Source organism: Calypte anna, chromosome 1 (assembly GCF_003957555.1).
Source record: "Calypte anna isolate BGI_N300 chromosome 1, bCalAnn1_v1.p, whole genome shotgun sequence".
NCBI classification, from domain to species: domain Eukaryota; kingdom Metazoa; phylum Chordata; class Aves; order Apodiformes; family Trochilidae; genus Calypte; species Calypte anna.
The window spans coordinates 34,768,422-34,779,860 of NC_044244.1; the positions used below are offsets into that span (position 1 = coordinate 34,768,422).

At 40.8% G+C, this 11,439-nt stretch overlaps 1 protein-coding gene across 1 annotated transcript; it reads right to left on the reverse strand.

The window, feature by feature from the left end:
- Window positions 1–8,852: 8,852 nt before the first annotated feature.
- On the reverse strand, window positions 8,853–11,096 carry IL22 (interleukin 22). Its single transcript, XM_008504432.1, has 5 exons — window positions 10,893–11,096; window positions 10,027–10,092; window positions 9,787–9,930; window positions 9,382–9,447; window positions 8,853–8,966 (listed from the first exon to the last, which is right to left on the reverse strand). The coding sequence occupies exons 1-5, from the start codon at window positions 11,094–11,096 to the stop codon at window positions 8,853–8,855; spliced, it is 594 nt and encodes a 197-aa protein (XP_008502654.1).
- Window positions 11,097–11,439: the final 343 nt, after the last annotated feature.

The following is an 11,439-nucleotide window of genomic DNA, read 5'->3' on the forward strand; positions in this document are numbered from 1 at the left end:
TACATTAGGAAAAAGCTTGATAGTTGATCTTGATTGGCAAGAATTGTCTTTCATAAAAAAACAAACAAACAAGCAAAAAAGCCACAAGCAAGACAAATAGAAAATTTTTGTTTGCAGAATATTTTCAGTTTCAGCAGATTCATCCATTTGGTTTGGAGCTAAAGGTTTTCTGTTTGCTGGAAGCTGAATCAGATATAGCCTGCGAGTTTTGAACAGCAAACAAAAACTCCTGCACAGTAAAATGGGAAATACTTGCCAAAGCATGTCTCAGGACACTTCTTTCTCTCTCAAGTGAGGTTTGTGCCAAAATCCTGGCTGCTGTTGGACTGACTGCCACAGAATGGCTGTGACCTTGTTTCTTCAACAGTAGAACCAGAGGATGAAAGTGAGGGAAGGAACAGCACGATAGACAACAAGATGATGATTCAGAGCATTTTTCTATTGGAGGTGCCTTCTCCCAGCAGTGAACTTCAACCTATTGATAATTAAGATGTTTTCCTCAGTTATGTTGCCCTGTGAAGTAGTCCTCAAGCCCTGAGAAGTCTGTGACTTTATATGACTTTATGAGCTTCTGAGGCTGCTGCCGTGGTGCCATCTCCCCAGCTTTTGTTCAACACCTTCACATCTCTGGACTTCTCTCACTGTGCATTTGCCTTCTTCATGAAGTGCTTCTTTCAATGGACCTCATCCCTAGGAGACATTTTTTGGGGAAAAAATTCTTATTTAGTTATCAGATATGATCACACCTAGCACTGTTTTTTGTTTTGTTTTGTTTTGTTTTGTTTTTTCTAGAGATGACATAGGAGCCAAATAACTTGTGAGAGATTCATTCTCCAAATCATTTCCAAACCTTGAGGCACAGGCCACCAGAGAAGTACCTGAGTAAAATCTAAGTTTCCTGTTGGCAATATTTATAAAAAAGAGATCATACTGTAAAGGCTCCTAAAAGTTATAACACAATAAAATATCACAATATGTAAATATCACTTGGAGAAAAAGAACTGATGCCACATGTTGAAATATACATTGAGATTTTCACTTCACATCAGGGAAATTTTGAGGGTTCTTTCCAATTAAAATGATAAGGAAACTTTGTGTTACTACCTAGAATGTAGCATTGCTTAATGCAATTAATATAATTAAATCTAATTCACCATATATTAAGAATGATAGTGATTAGATCTAGAAACCTAGGAAGATTCTAGCAGAATTCCCCTAGCAGATTCTAGCAGATTCTCCTTCATTCAGCTTAGCAGGTCCATGACAATCAGGGTTTTTTCCTTGATATTTAAACAACCTTTCCAAAAACTTCAAAAAAAAAGCATCCCAGGTCTGAAATTTTTGCCCAAACCTCTGAAGATACTGAGGTGTATTTTCACTGATCTGTCACTTCTGAAAAGCACACATTTTATTTATCATATACTCTTGACACTACACAGCAAAAAAAACCAGGAGATAATTAATCTGCACCCTCTCTCTTTTCTCAGTTCTGATACTGAGTTTACAGCATAAACCTAACCCTTCCAGCCAAAACTTCATACTACAGCTCTAAGAAATTCTCTGGTTTACTTTTCAGAAGTGTAGAAAAGATGGGTTGCTCCCTTCCTCCTATTTTCAGAGAAGCCTCACACGTTCATCTCACCTAGAAGCCATTCTCTATTATTGATTCATTTCCAATGTCACTGGGTTACCAAAATGAACTGAAGTTCATAACTGCAAGTAATGTAAAGTACCCATGGAAAGCAGCTGAGAAATGAAAAATAAAGATCTAAATTCCCATTCTTACTGCCAAAAGGTGTCCAAAGTAAAATAGCACAGAGAAAGACGCTTGTTTCTGGTTCTTCCTCTTGCCAAAAGCTTCACCTCTGAGAAATATAACACCCTGAAGTCCACACCTGGGATTTGTTGTATGCAGCCATAGACCACTGGAGGTTGGATGTCTGGGTCTCTGATCCACACCTGATGGAGGGGACCAGGCTCTCAGGGGACACCTCTCCTCATCTGCCTCATGTCCTTGCTGCTGACAGATGGAGAGATGGGCACTGCAGGAACCTGTGGGCAGCTGGTCAGAATTTCCTAGCAAGTTTTCTGGTACCAAAGTTAGGGCAGGTGACTCATACAAGGCTATTATCAAAATGAGGACAGTTTGTGGTGTTTTACCAATTTCCAGGATCAGAGTCTTTGTCATTAATTTTTTTTTTTCTGTGGGTTCCCAGTTGCTGCCCAGAAGTCCTTGTCAGGTAACAACTGAATCATTCACAGCTCAAACATGAGAGCACAAGGCCAAGGTTGAGCAGCTCCCTGTTTTGGAGGCTTCAGCCTTACAGGTTGAGTTAAACAGACATTTCTTCTGCTAGTCCTGCCAAACCAAGATGCTTTTCCAAACTTGATGAAACTTTGGTTGAGTGTAGGAGCAGTGATCACTGTTGAAGTGGACAAGTTAATGCCTACAAAATAATAACATTGTGTGCTAAATGAGATGCTCAATAATCAATTGTTCTAGAGTTTTGAGTTACTGGACTAAAAATGAGCATCAGAGTTGATAGTTCTTAAATCAGGTCTTATCTACCTAAAATCTTAATTATTCTTTTCCTTTTTTTGATAATATACTGAAAAAAAAGAGAGAATCTGAATTTTATTCTGCTATTCAAGATTGGCAGGAGTCGCATTATAAAGCTGAACTACTGAAAAAGAAAGGCTGATCAAACCAGCAATTTTAGGGACACAATTGATAAGAAGTGTTCACCAAAGCCTGAATAGTTTTAGATTTTTCTAAAAATGCTTCTCACTGCAATGAGAAGCAGTGTCAAATTCTTCTATTGGAATGTCTACCTCCCAAATAAATGTTCATACATTGGACTTCCTGGAGAAAGCCTTTCATGTTAACATCTTTCCTTTGTAATAAAATTAACTTACAAGCCTGATCTTATATTCTTCAAAGCCCATAGGAGTTTTCTTTCTAAATTCTGTGGAGCAGGCCCAGATCCATGACAAGTTACTCCATGGGGGAGCTCTTCCAGTGACAACCAGAAAGTCAGTTTTCATGACTGCACAGCTTTTAGACTTTACCACTGATACATGGTTGACCCATTCCTTTCACATAATAAAGATCATACCACTCCTTTAATGTGCTGTAGGAGTCAGAAGTAACCCTCTTTTGGAAAACTGTATGACAAAATAAACCTAAATCAATGCAATTTTGAAGTTTTTGAAAAAGAGTAATTTCACTCACTTTCAGTCATTTTAAATTAGGGCTACAATTTCCACTGAAGAACCTTGCTGGTTCTTACAGAAACAGCTATACCACAGTTTCAAGTCAAACAGTCAGATTCATTTTTCAGTAATTTTTTTTCAATTCATGTTCATAGAATCATAGAATGGTTTGGGTTGGAAGGGACCTTAAAAATCATCTAGTTCCAACCCCCTACATGGGCAGAGACACCTCCCACTAGACCAGGTTATTCAAGCCCCATCCAACACTTCCATGGAGGGGGCAGCCACAACTTCCCTGGGAAACCTGTTCCAGCATCTCACCACCCTCACAGGAATTACTAATGTCTAACCTAAATCTCCCCTCTTTCAGTTTAAAGCCATTGCCCTTTGTCCACTCCCTACACACCTGTGTAAAAAGCCCTACCCCAGCTTTCTTGTAGACCCCTTCAGATATCAGAAGGTTTCTATAAGGTCACCTCAGATCCTCCTCTTCCCCAGGCTGAACAACCCCAACTTCTTTAGCTTCTCTTCACAGGGGAGAGGCTCCAGCCCTCTGATCATTTTAGTGGCTCTCCTCTGGACACATTCCAGGAGCTCTGTGTCCTTCTTTTGCTGGGGACACAGTACTGGAGTCCTGAGCGAAAGGGCAGAAAAATTTGCTCAGTTGTTCTTAGCAAAACAGAAAATGTTTTTGGTTTAAGAGATTTGCTCTTTCTCTTTATTCAGTTCCAGAGAAGAAAAATGGACTGATCTTGGAAATATTTACTTCTGTGCTTTAATCCTTCATACTCAAAAAGCTTGTACATCTGGGTCTCAGGAGTTATTTTGCTGAAGATAGACATTTCCCCTCAATATATATGTATATTTTTTTAAATTTCTCCTTAGGCGAGTAAAGCTGTAGAAACATCTCCTTTCTTAACTATTCATCCATGAATTCCAGATTAAATGATAGAAACTGATATCTCTGAATTTGGCCAGGGATTTCAAATCTAAAGTTTAAACAGGAAGAGTGACTTCCTAGGCTTCAGAAGAAATCTTTTCACTTGCATAGTTGTTTAACACTTTTGCTAGTGGTGAAACTCATCCAGTTCATCTGATAAGGGCTGCAGCTGTATGTTAACCATGAAAAAGGTGTTACAAACTGGTAGCCTCAGAAATGCCATCAAGCTTTAGCATGGTTTGTATTTGACCTCACCAAATAAGACTTTCTAACAAATTATTGAACAACATCAAATTGTGATCTGGATCCCCTGTGAGGCTGCATTACTTTCCATCCTGTATATGGTATTTTAGGTAACATGGTACTGGGTAGTAGACTTTGAAAAATATGCTGGGTCCCACAGACTGCATTGTAGATTTTCCTTTTTTCCATGGTCATTGCCTTCTTCCTGACAACATCATTCATAAACCTGAGATTGACTGCAATGCCTCTGCCAATCCTGATTCACATTATCGGGCCAGTTCTCCAGATTACACCAGTTTACAAACATCTACTGGGTCACTTGTGATGGCTGTGGCTGAAAAGGTTATCAAGCATTTACTAGTGCTCAGAGCAGTCCATACCTTCTTCAGAGCACCTCATTGCTTAGCTAATTGGGCTTTAGAGCACAGGCTAACATAATCCCATAAACCATGCATGGTTTACCATCAGGATAGCTTCAGCTCTTCAGTTTGTCTAGAACACACTTCCATCAGCAAACTGGAAACTACAGAATGACAGAATCACAGAACTGTCACGGTTGGAAAGGACCTTTAAGATCCCTCCACCTCTAGTATTCTAGGTCACTTAAGGGGAATAGATTCAGACATTAAATATGTAAATTTTATATCTGAGTAACACTCCATGTGATGAATTTAGGAGACATTTCTTAAACTGTCACCAGCATTTACTCAGCAGGATGTGGAAACTTCTATTCATGATTTGGGTTCCGCAGTCTTCCTAACATGAAATTTCAGAGTTGGTTTAAATATTCTATAATTATCTGTGTAACAAGAAAAAAAAAAGTGCTTGCTCTAGTCACCTAATATGAGCAAAGAGAAGGACCAACAAAATCCAAATTTGGCAGTAGGCAGCTCTGTCAATTTTTGCTGAGAAAGAGGTCCTCCAGTCTCTACAATGGAAGTATCCTCAATGAAGGGTATGGAGCAGGTGCCTTCCCTAACAGCCCTACAGGCTGAGGACCTCTGGGAATTACAAATAGTTGATGACTTAAAGGTTAAGGTAGGAAAGGAAAATAGGGCAACAGAATTTAGGATTATGTGAAAAGAGAGTTTCTCTTTGGCGACCCAACTGAAAAATTAAAAAAAATAATTTGGGGTCAGTCCAAAGCACTTGTTCAACTCAAAACGAAACAGCTTATTTTGCTTTCAAATATCTCTTCAATGTTTGAAAGAAAATGTACGTAAAACTCTAAACCAAAACACTATTTTAAAGTGTAAAATTGAAATATTTTCCATAGAAAATGTCAGAATGAAACATTTCAGCATGACTTTCCTTTTTTGAGCTGCAGCTATTTACTGAATTGAAAACCAGCCTGCCTGACTGAAAGTACATCTTTATTTTCCCTTTGTCAGTAATTATTTGTCCCAGACATTTCCCCTGGCTGTAAGGGAAACCTCCTCTGATTTCTACTTCCTTTGGCTGTTCAGAACTGACCATCACCCACCACCAAGTCACAGCCACAAGTCACACATGACCTGCAAGAAAACGTATGAAGGAAATTCTGCAAAATTTGCTGTGTGGCATTTCCAGGGCTCCAGCCCATGAGGTTTCCATGGCAGATTCTTCCAGCTGGTGGTTTTCAAGACTGGAGGAGTTACTAGGTAGCTGATGTTGGTTTAACATTTTCTGTTAGCTCCAGCATGGAAAGCTTGATTTCACATTTCAGGGTAGGGCAGCTCAAAAAGAAAAAAGTGGAAAGAGGCCTAAAGTAAGAAATCAAAAAGGAAGTAAGTTATTTATCCATTTGTGAAGAGATGATATCAATGAGGAACAGCATGTGTGTGGTTCATGGTTTAGTCTCTATTTATAATCAAGGAAGAAAACAGGTACTTTGAAGGGAAAGTCATGTTATTCTGTCCAAAGGCACAATCTTTATAAATCTCTAATGTAGAGCAGATGAATGACATCAGGATAATTGCCTTACCCTCGACTGACTGTAAAGAGAGCTGGGTGTAGGATGGGGATGGACTGTGTCTGCCCAAGGTCAGTGAGCTGAGTTCCTCATTTGGGGCTTAACCTCCTTCCCTTTGCTGTCAGATGTTACAAGTTTGAGTGATAAGAGAAAGCATATCAGCTCTTGACAACATCATTGCTTATCCCACAAGAAGGAAAATAAATGTCCTATTGAATAGAGTGAAAAGTTTAGTTTAACCCCAAAGCCTGGCTGGTTGTCACTGTTGGTTCATTTCTGCCTCGAATGTTAGCAGGCATGTAATTCACAGGCTGTGAGATGCAAATGAGAGTGTGGAACAGAATATCTCATAATCACAGAATGCCAGGGGTTGGAAGGCACCTCTGAAGATCATCGAGTCCAACACCCCCACCAGAGCAGGACCAAAACTAGGGCAGGTCCCTCAGAAATACATCTAGATGAGTCTTCAAAGTCTCCAGAGAAGGAGACTCCACAACCTCTCTGGGGACAACGTAAACCATGTTGATTGCATCTACTTTGACAAGTAACAGGCACCCATCACCCAGATCCCTGTCTAGTATGTGAATTCCCACAAGAAGATGTTATAATTTCTGTTCATATAAACTTTGTTCAAATTAGGTATAGGTAAACACTTTTATCTCAAAATTGCTGTGGTTCAGGGACAACATGGGATAGTATCTACTTCTATTCTACTTCAGTGCCATCTATTTTCAACAGCTGTTGTAAGACATGCTGAGACTATTTTGAGACTAAATTTGATTTCTCTTTCAATTTAGCTGATGAAGCTACCAAGGTAGATTTCCTGCCAATGTTTTTCCTGTATTACATTATCTATTCAAAGGGTGTCTTCTATATATCCTTTCAGCAAGCATTGTTTGATAGGAATGTCTCTGATATGCTGTGTTTGCAGAATTTCACCCCTTGAGTCCTTTATGTGAGGACATTCATGGTGTTTTGTTTTGTTTTTTTCAGATGTGGGCAGGGTGCCTGTTGCCCTGACAAATAAATGGTGAAGCTTTGCTCATGAAGTTTTCCCCAGATGCTGACAATCTGCTGTGACAGATTCCCCTTGGCCTTCTCACTATTTTGTTGTTTTTCACCTCTTTAACCTTGGCTGAACCACCAATGTCCCTGGTTCCACCAGAGCAACTCTGCTGTCTGCCCAGGAGCAGAGCTGAAGGACACAATAACGATGGATTAAACTGCTCTCAGTGACTTGTTTTTTCATGGTTTTCTTTCTGTCTGGGATCTTCTACTGAGAGTAGGCACTGAGCACTTCTGCAGTGCTCTCCAACCGCAGGTGCTGCAAAGCACCATTTGTGCTCAGTTTGCCCTGGGGCAGTGAGAACCCAATGCTCAGAGTTTTCAGTGGCAGCTCCTGCCTGGTTGGTTGTCACCATCTCATCTAACCCAAGGTGGGCAGTTTGGAACTTTTCACCAGCAACTGTTCTAGGTGGGATCTTGTCTACAGGTGTACTGAGGCAGAATCAATGAACCAAACCAAGTAACTCTCACTAGTGATGCTATTTTTACCTCTACCCCCCACAGGAAAGGCTAACACAGAAGCCCCTCATTAGGCCCTGGCCTGTCAAAAGTTGAAGTTTCAGCTTTATGGTAAAAAAGCACATTCCCACACCAAACTTGCATCCTTTCTGGATACAAGAAGGATCCCACTAGCCCAGCAGCCCCTCAGGTACATGTGCCATCTCACAGAATGGCTTAGGTTGAAAGGCACCTTAGAGGTCATCTACTCCAATTTATCCCACATTTAAGTAAAAGCTCTGTAATGGTGATATTTGAGGAAGAATATGTTTATTATAATAAATTAAAAGTAATCATTTATAAAATAATCCATCCGCATATAAATATTATGCAGCGTTTCTATTTTCATAGTTCATTTAAAAGCCTCTACAGTTAGTACAGCTTCATAAATACATTTCCTTGGATATTTTTTTAATTAATCTATATAAATAAAAGTACTGTATAGTTATTACCTTAAAATAAGTTACCATTAAATATGAATGACAAAAAAAAAATATTCTGAAATACCAGCTTTTCAGGTAAAGGTCAGAAGGGGGCAATATATGCAAGACACAGTTCCAAGTAAAAGGCTCAAAACATCCTGGCTACATATCAGTGCCTCCCTTGACCAAAGCTAATTCACAGGCATCATATCTCAGCATATAAAATATAGAAATAGTTGCCTTATTCCTAATGAGAGGAGGAGGACAGGAACCTTTGAAAATAACTAATGCCGTGTATTGAAATGGAGCTGCAGACACTGTCCTGGAGTTTTCATTTTCAAAGAAGGCAGCAACAGGCATCCTGTTTGTTCCCTCCTAGTTGCTTTTTCTGGCACAAGTGAAAAACATACTGCATCCCAGGGGGAAGCAGGGGAAGGGGCACGTTCCACAATAATTAATCAATTTGAGTAATAACAAGAGTTTTTCGATGACATCTCTTCAAGGATGATCTGAAATTCTTTCAGTTTTTCTTCTTGTTCCCTCCTCTCTTCGGGGCATCAGTACAGGCATCTTCCGTGTAGTCAAACAGTAAATCCAGTTCTCCAATGGCTTTAGTCTTTCCATTGTCTCCCAACTAGAAAAGAGCAGGATGTAAGTTTCAATATCTAAATATATCTCAGAAAAATGAAATTAGGCTTGTCACAGAAACTGAACCAGGAATTTACTCTTCTTACTTTAGCACAAGTAGTTCTATTACTGCCATTATACCATAAAATTTAAACTGGCTCATTAAAACCTAACATGTACAATTCCATGCAACCTGATTCTTGAAGGACAATTTTAAATTACCATAACACATGCAGAGAGTTAACAGGACAAGTGAAGGAGGGCTGGAAGCAGGAACATCACTAATCCCTTCTTTAATGCCTCTTTGAACTTTACCTTCTAAATACTCTCCAGAGTTTATTTTGTCATTAGGTCAACTTTAATCCAGCTAAATAACTGGAGTTTGGAACCACTGTTGGGAAAGCGTTGGTGAAAAAACATACCTGTTTCATTTTGTTTTTCATTTCTCCAAGGTTCTTTTCAATGGGCTCTTTATGTCCTGAAGAATTCTAAAAACAAACCAAAAACCTACACTCAGACACAACACTGACAGCTGTACACAACCATGTGGTTTGGGTTTTTTTTTCCTTTTTTCATACATTCCTGACAACCTCGAGTTTGACAGCTTTGACCTGAGGCTTCCTTTTGTATCACTGCCTTTTTGCTTCCTTTTGCAGCCTTCTGAGATTCAGGAGCAGTGACAAGGAGGAGAAGGGAAGGGAAGGGAAGGGAAGGGAAGGGAAGGCAAGGCAAGGCAAGGCAAGGCAAGGCAAGGCAAGGCAAGGCAAGGCAAGGCAAGGCAAGGCAAGGCAAGGCAAGGCAAGGCAAGGGAACACCGTGCTACTCACACAGCTGCGCAGTTCTTCCTTGGTCAGGCGTGCAAAGAACTCTGCCACCTTCTCAGCATTTGGGTACAGCTTCTTGGCCTCAGCAAGGACATCTTTCACTACAATCTCCACAACTCTCTTCATCATGTAGCAGCGGTTGTTTTCCTAGATGTGCAAGTAAGAGGTCACAGTGAAGCATGGGAAGAGAGAGGTGAGGGGTGCAGAAGGACACAAAGAGCAACCTCCTTGTGTAAGGCTCACCTTGATGTTAACAAAGAGCTGCTGCCCAATGAACCTGTTGTCCGTGTCGTGGTCTGAGGCCTTGGCCTGAGAGGAAAAAAAAAATGGTGTCAGGGGGGTTGAGAACCTTACCTTAAAGTTAATAGGAAACTCTAAGGTTTTTATCAATAATCGTGCAGGTGAAATAAGGGAATGGGCACCATAGGCAGCCTGTAACAGGCAGATAAGCTTGGATGTTGTGTCTGTTACTCCCCTTTATTAACTGGGGGAGATTCAGGTTCAGCATCACTGGAAAATAAATAAACGTAAGTCTGAACTCCTGTCCCCTTTAAATGTCAGATGCCATAGCAGTTATGATTAATAAGTTAGATGGCACAAGTGGCTAACCAGGCCATGACCTCACAGTGCTGCTGGGAGATGCTGCAGCACTCGATGGTCTACATCAGGGAGAACCCATCCATGGTAAGAGCAGCCAAAAACCTGACCAAGCAGAGCACAGTAAGATGCATGGGGAGCTGCCTGGGCATGGCTGGAGTCATAGACAGGCCCAGCTCCAAATGGCTTGAGCAAACAGAGACATTTAAGCTCATGTTTCACAGTTCTCCCAGTTCTATTCTCCTCAAGAGAAGGAGCTGTGTTGTGCCAGGAGGAGCCAGAGGAGGAGAAGCAGCATTTCCCCTCAGCTACACATCCAGAAGACAACAGACCCACTTCACTAGCCCAAGCTCTGCCTTATTGTCAATAATTTTTTTTTTTTTTTTAATTTTTTTTTTTTTTTTTTGGAGAAAAGTATGAGAAAGAGAGAAATGCCAAAGGCACAAAGCCAGGGCACTGGCAGAAAAGGAGATCCTCAGACCCCACCATGAAGGACACATGGGTTACTGTACCATTTTAGCCAAGGTGTAGGTGACATTCCTGATGTAGGGTGGCTGGAAGTGAGTCTTGCTGAGCTTGCAGCCACGAGGGGTGGTAGAAGCCACCCCTTTCCCTTTGAGAGGCAGAGGGCTGGTGAGAAGAAGAGGGACACAACAACAGCAGCAGAAGATGACCCATCCTGAGAAGTTCTTGGTCAGGGTTTCCACGAATGCCATGGCTCAAGATCCAAAGCTTTCTGTCCTAGCAGGTTGCAACTTCAGGACTGATGAGAGAGAGCAGTGTTAGCACCAGGGAAGGAGGGGAAGGTGAAGTGAGAGAGGCACAAAGGCTGCAAGCCTTACCTTTGCTGTGATTCTTGATGTGTTCTGCAGGAGCTGAAGTGCACCTTATATAGGGCCAGCAACATCTCTCTCAGCTTTTTTTTTTTCAGTGACTGGTGGTGAATTAAAAATGACATCAGCAAGTCTCTTACTTTCCAGTATCATCTTCTGAGAACTACCTAACCACTACAAAACCCACAAATACAACTTTGTAGCCATTGTAATCTTAGTTTCTTAT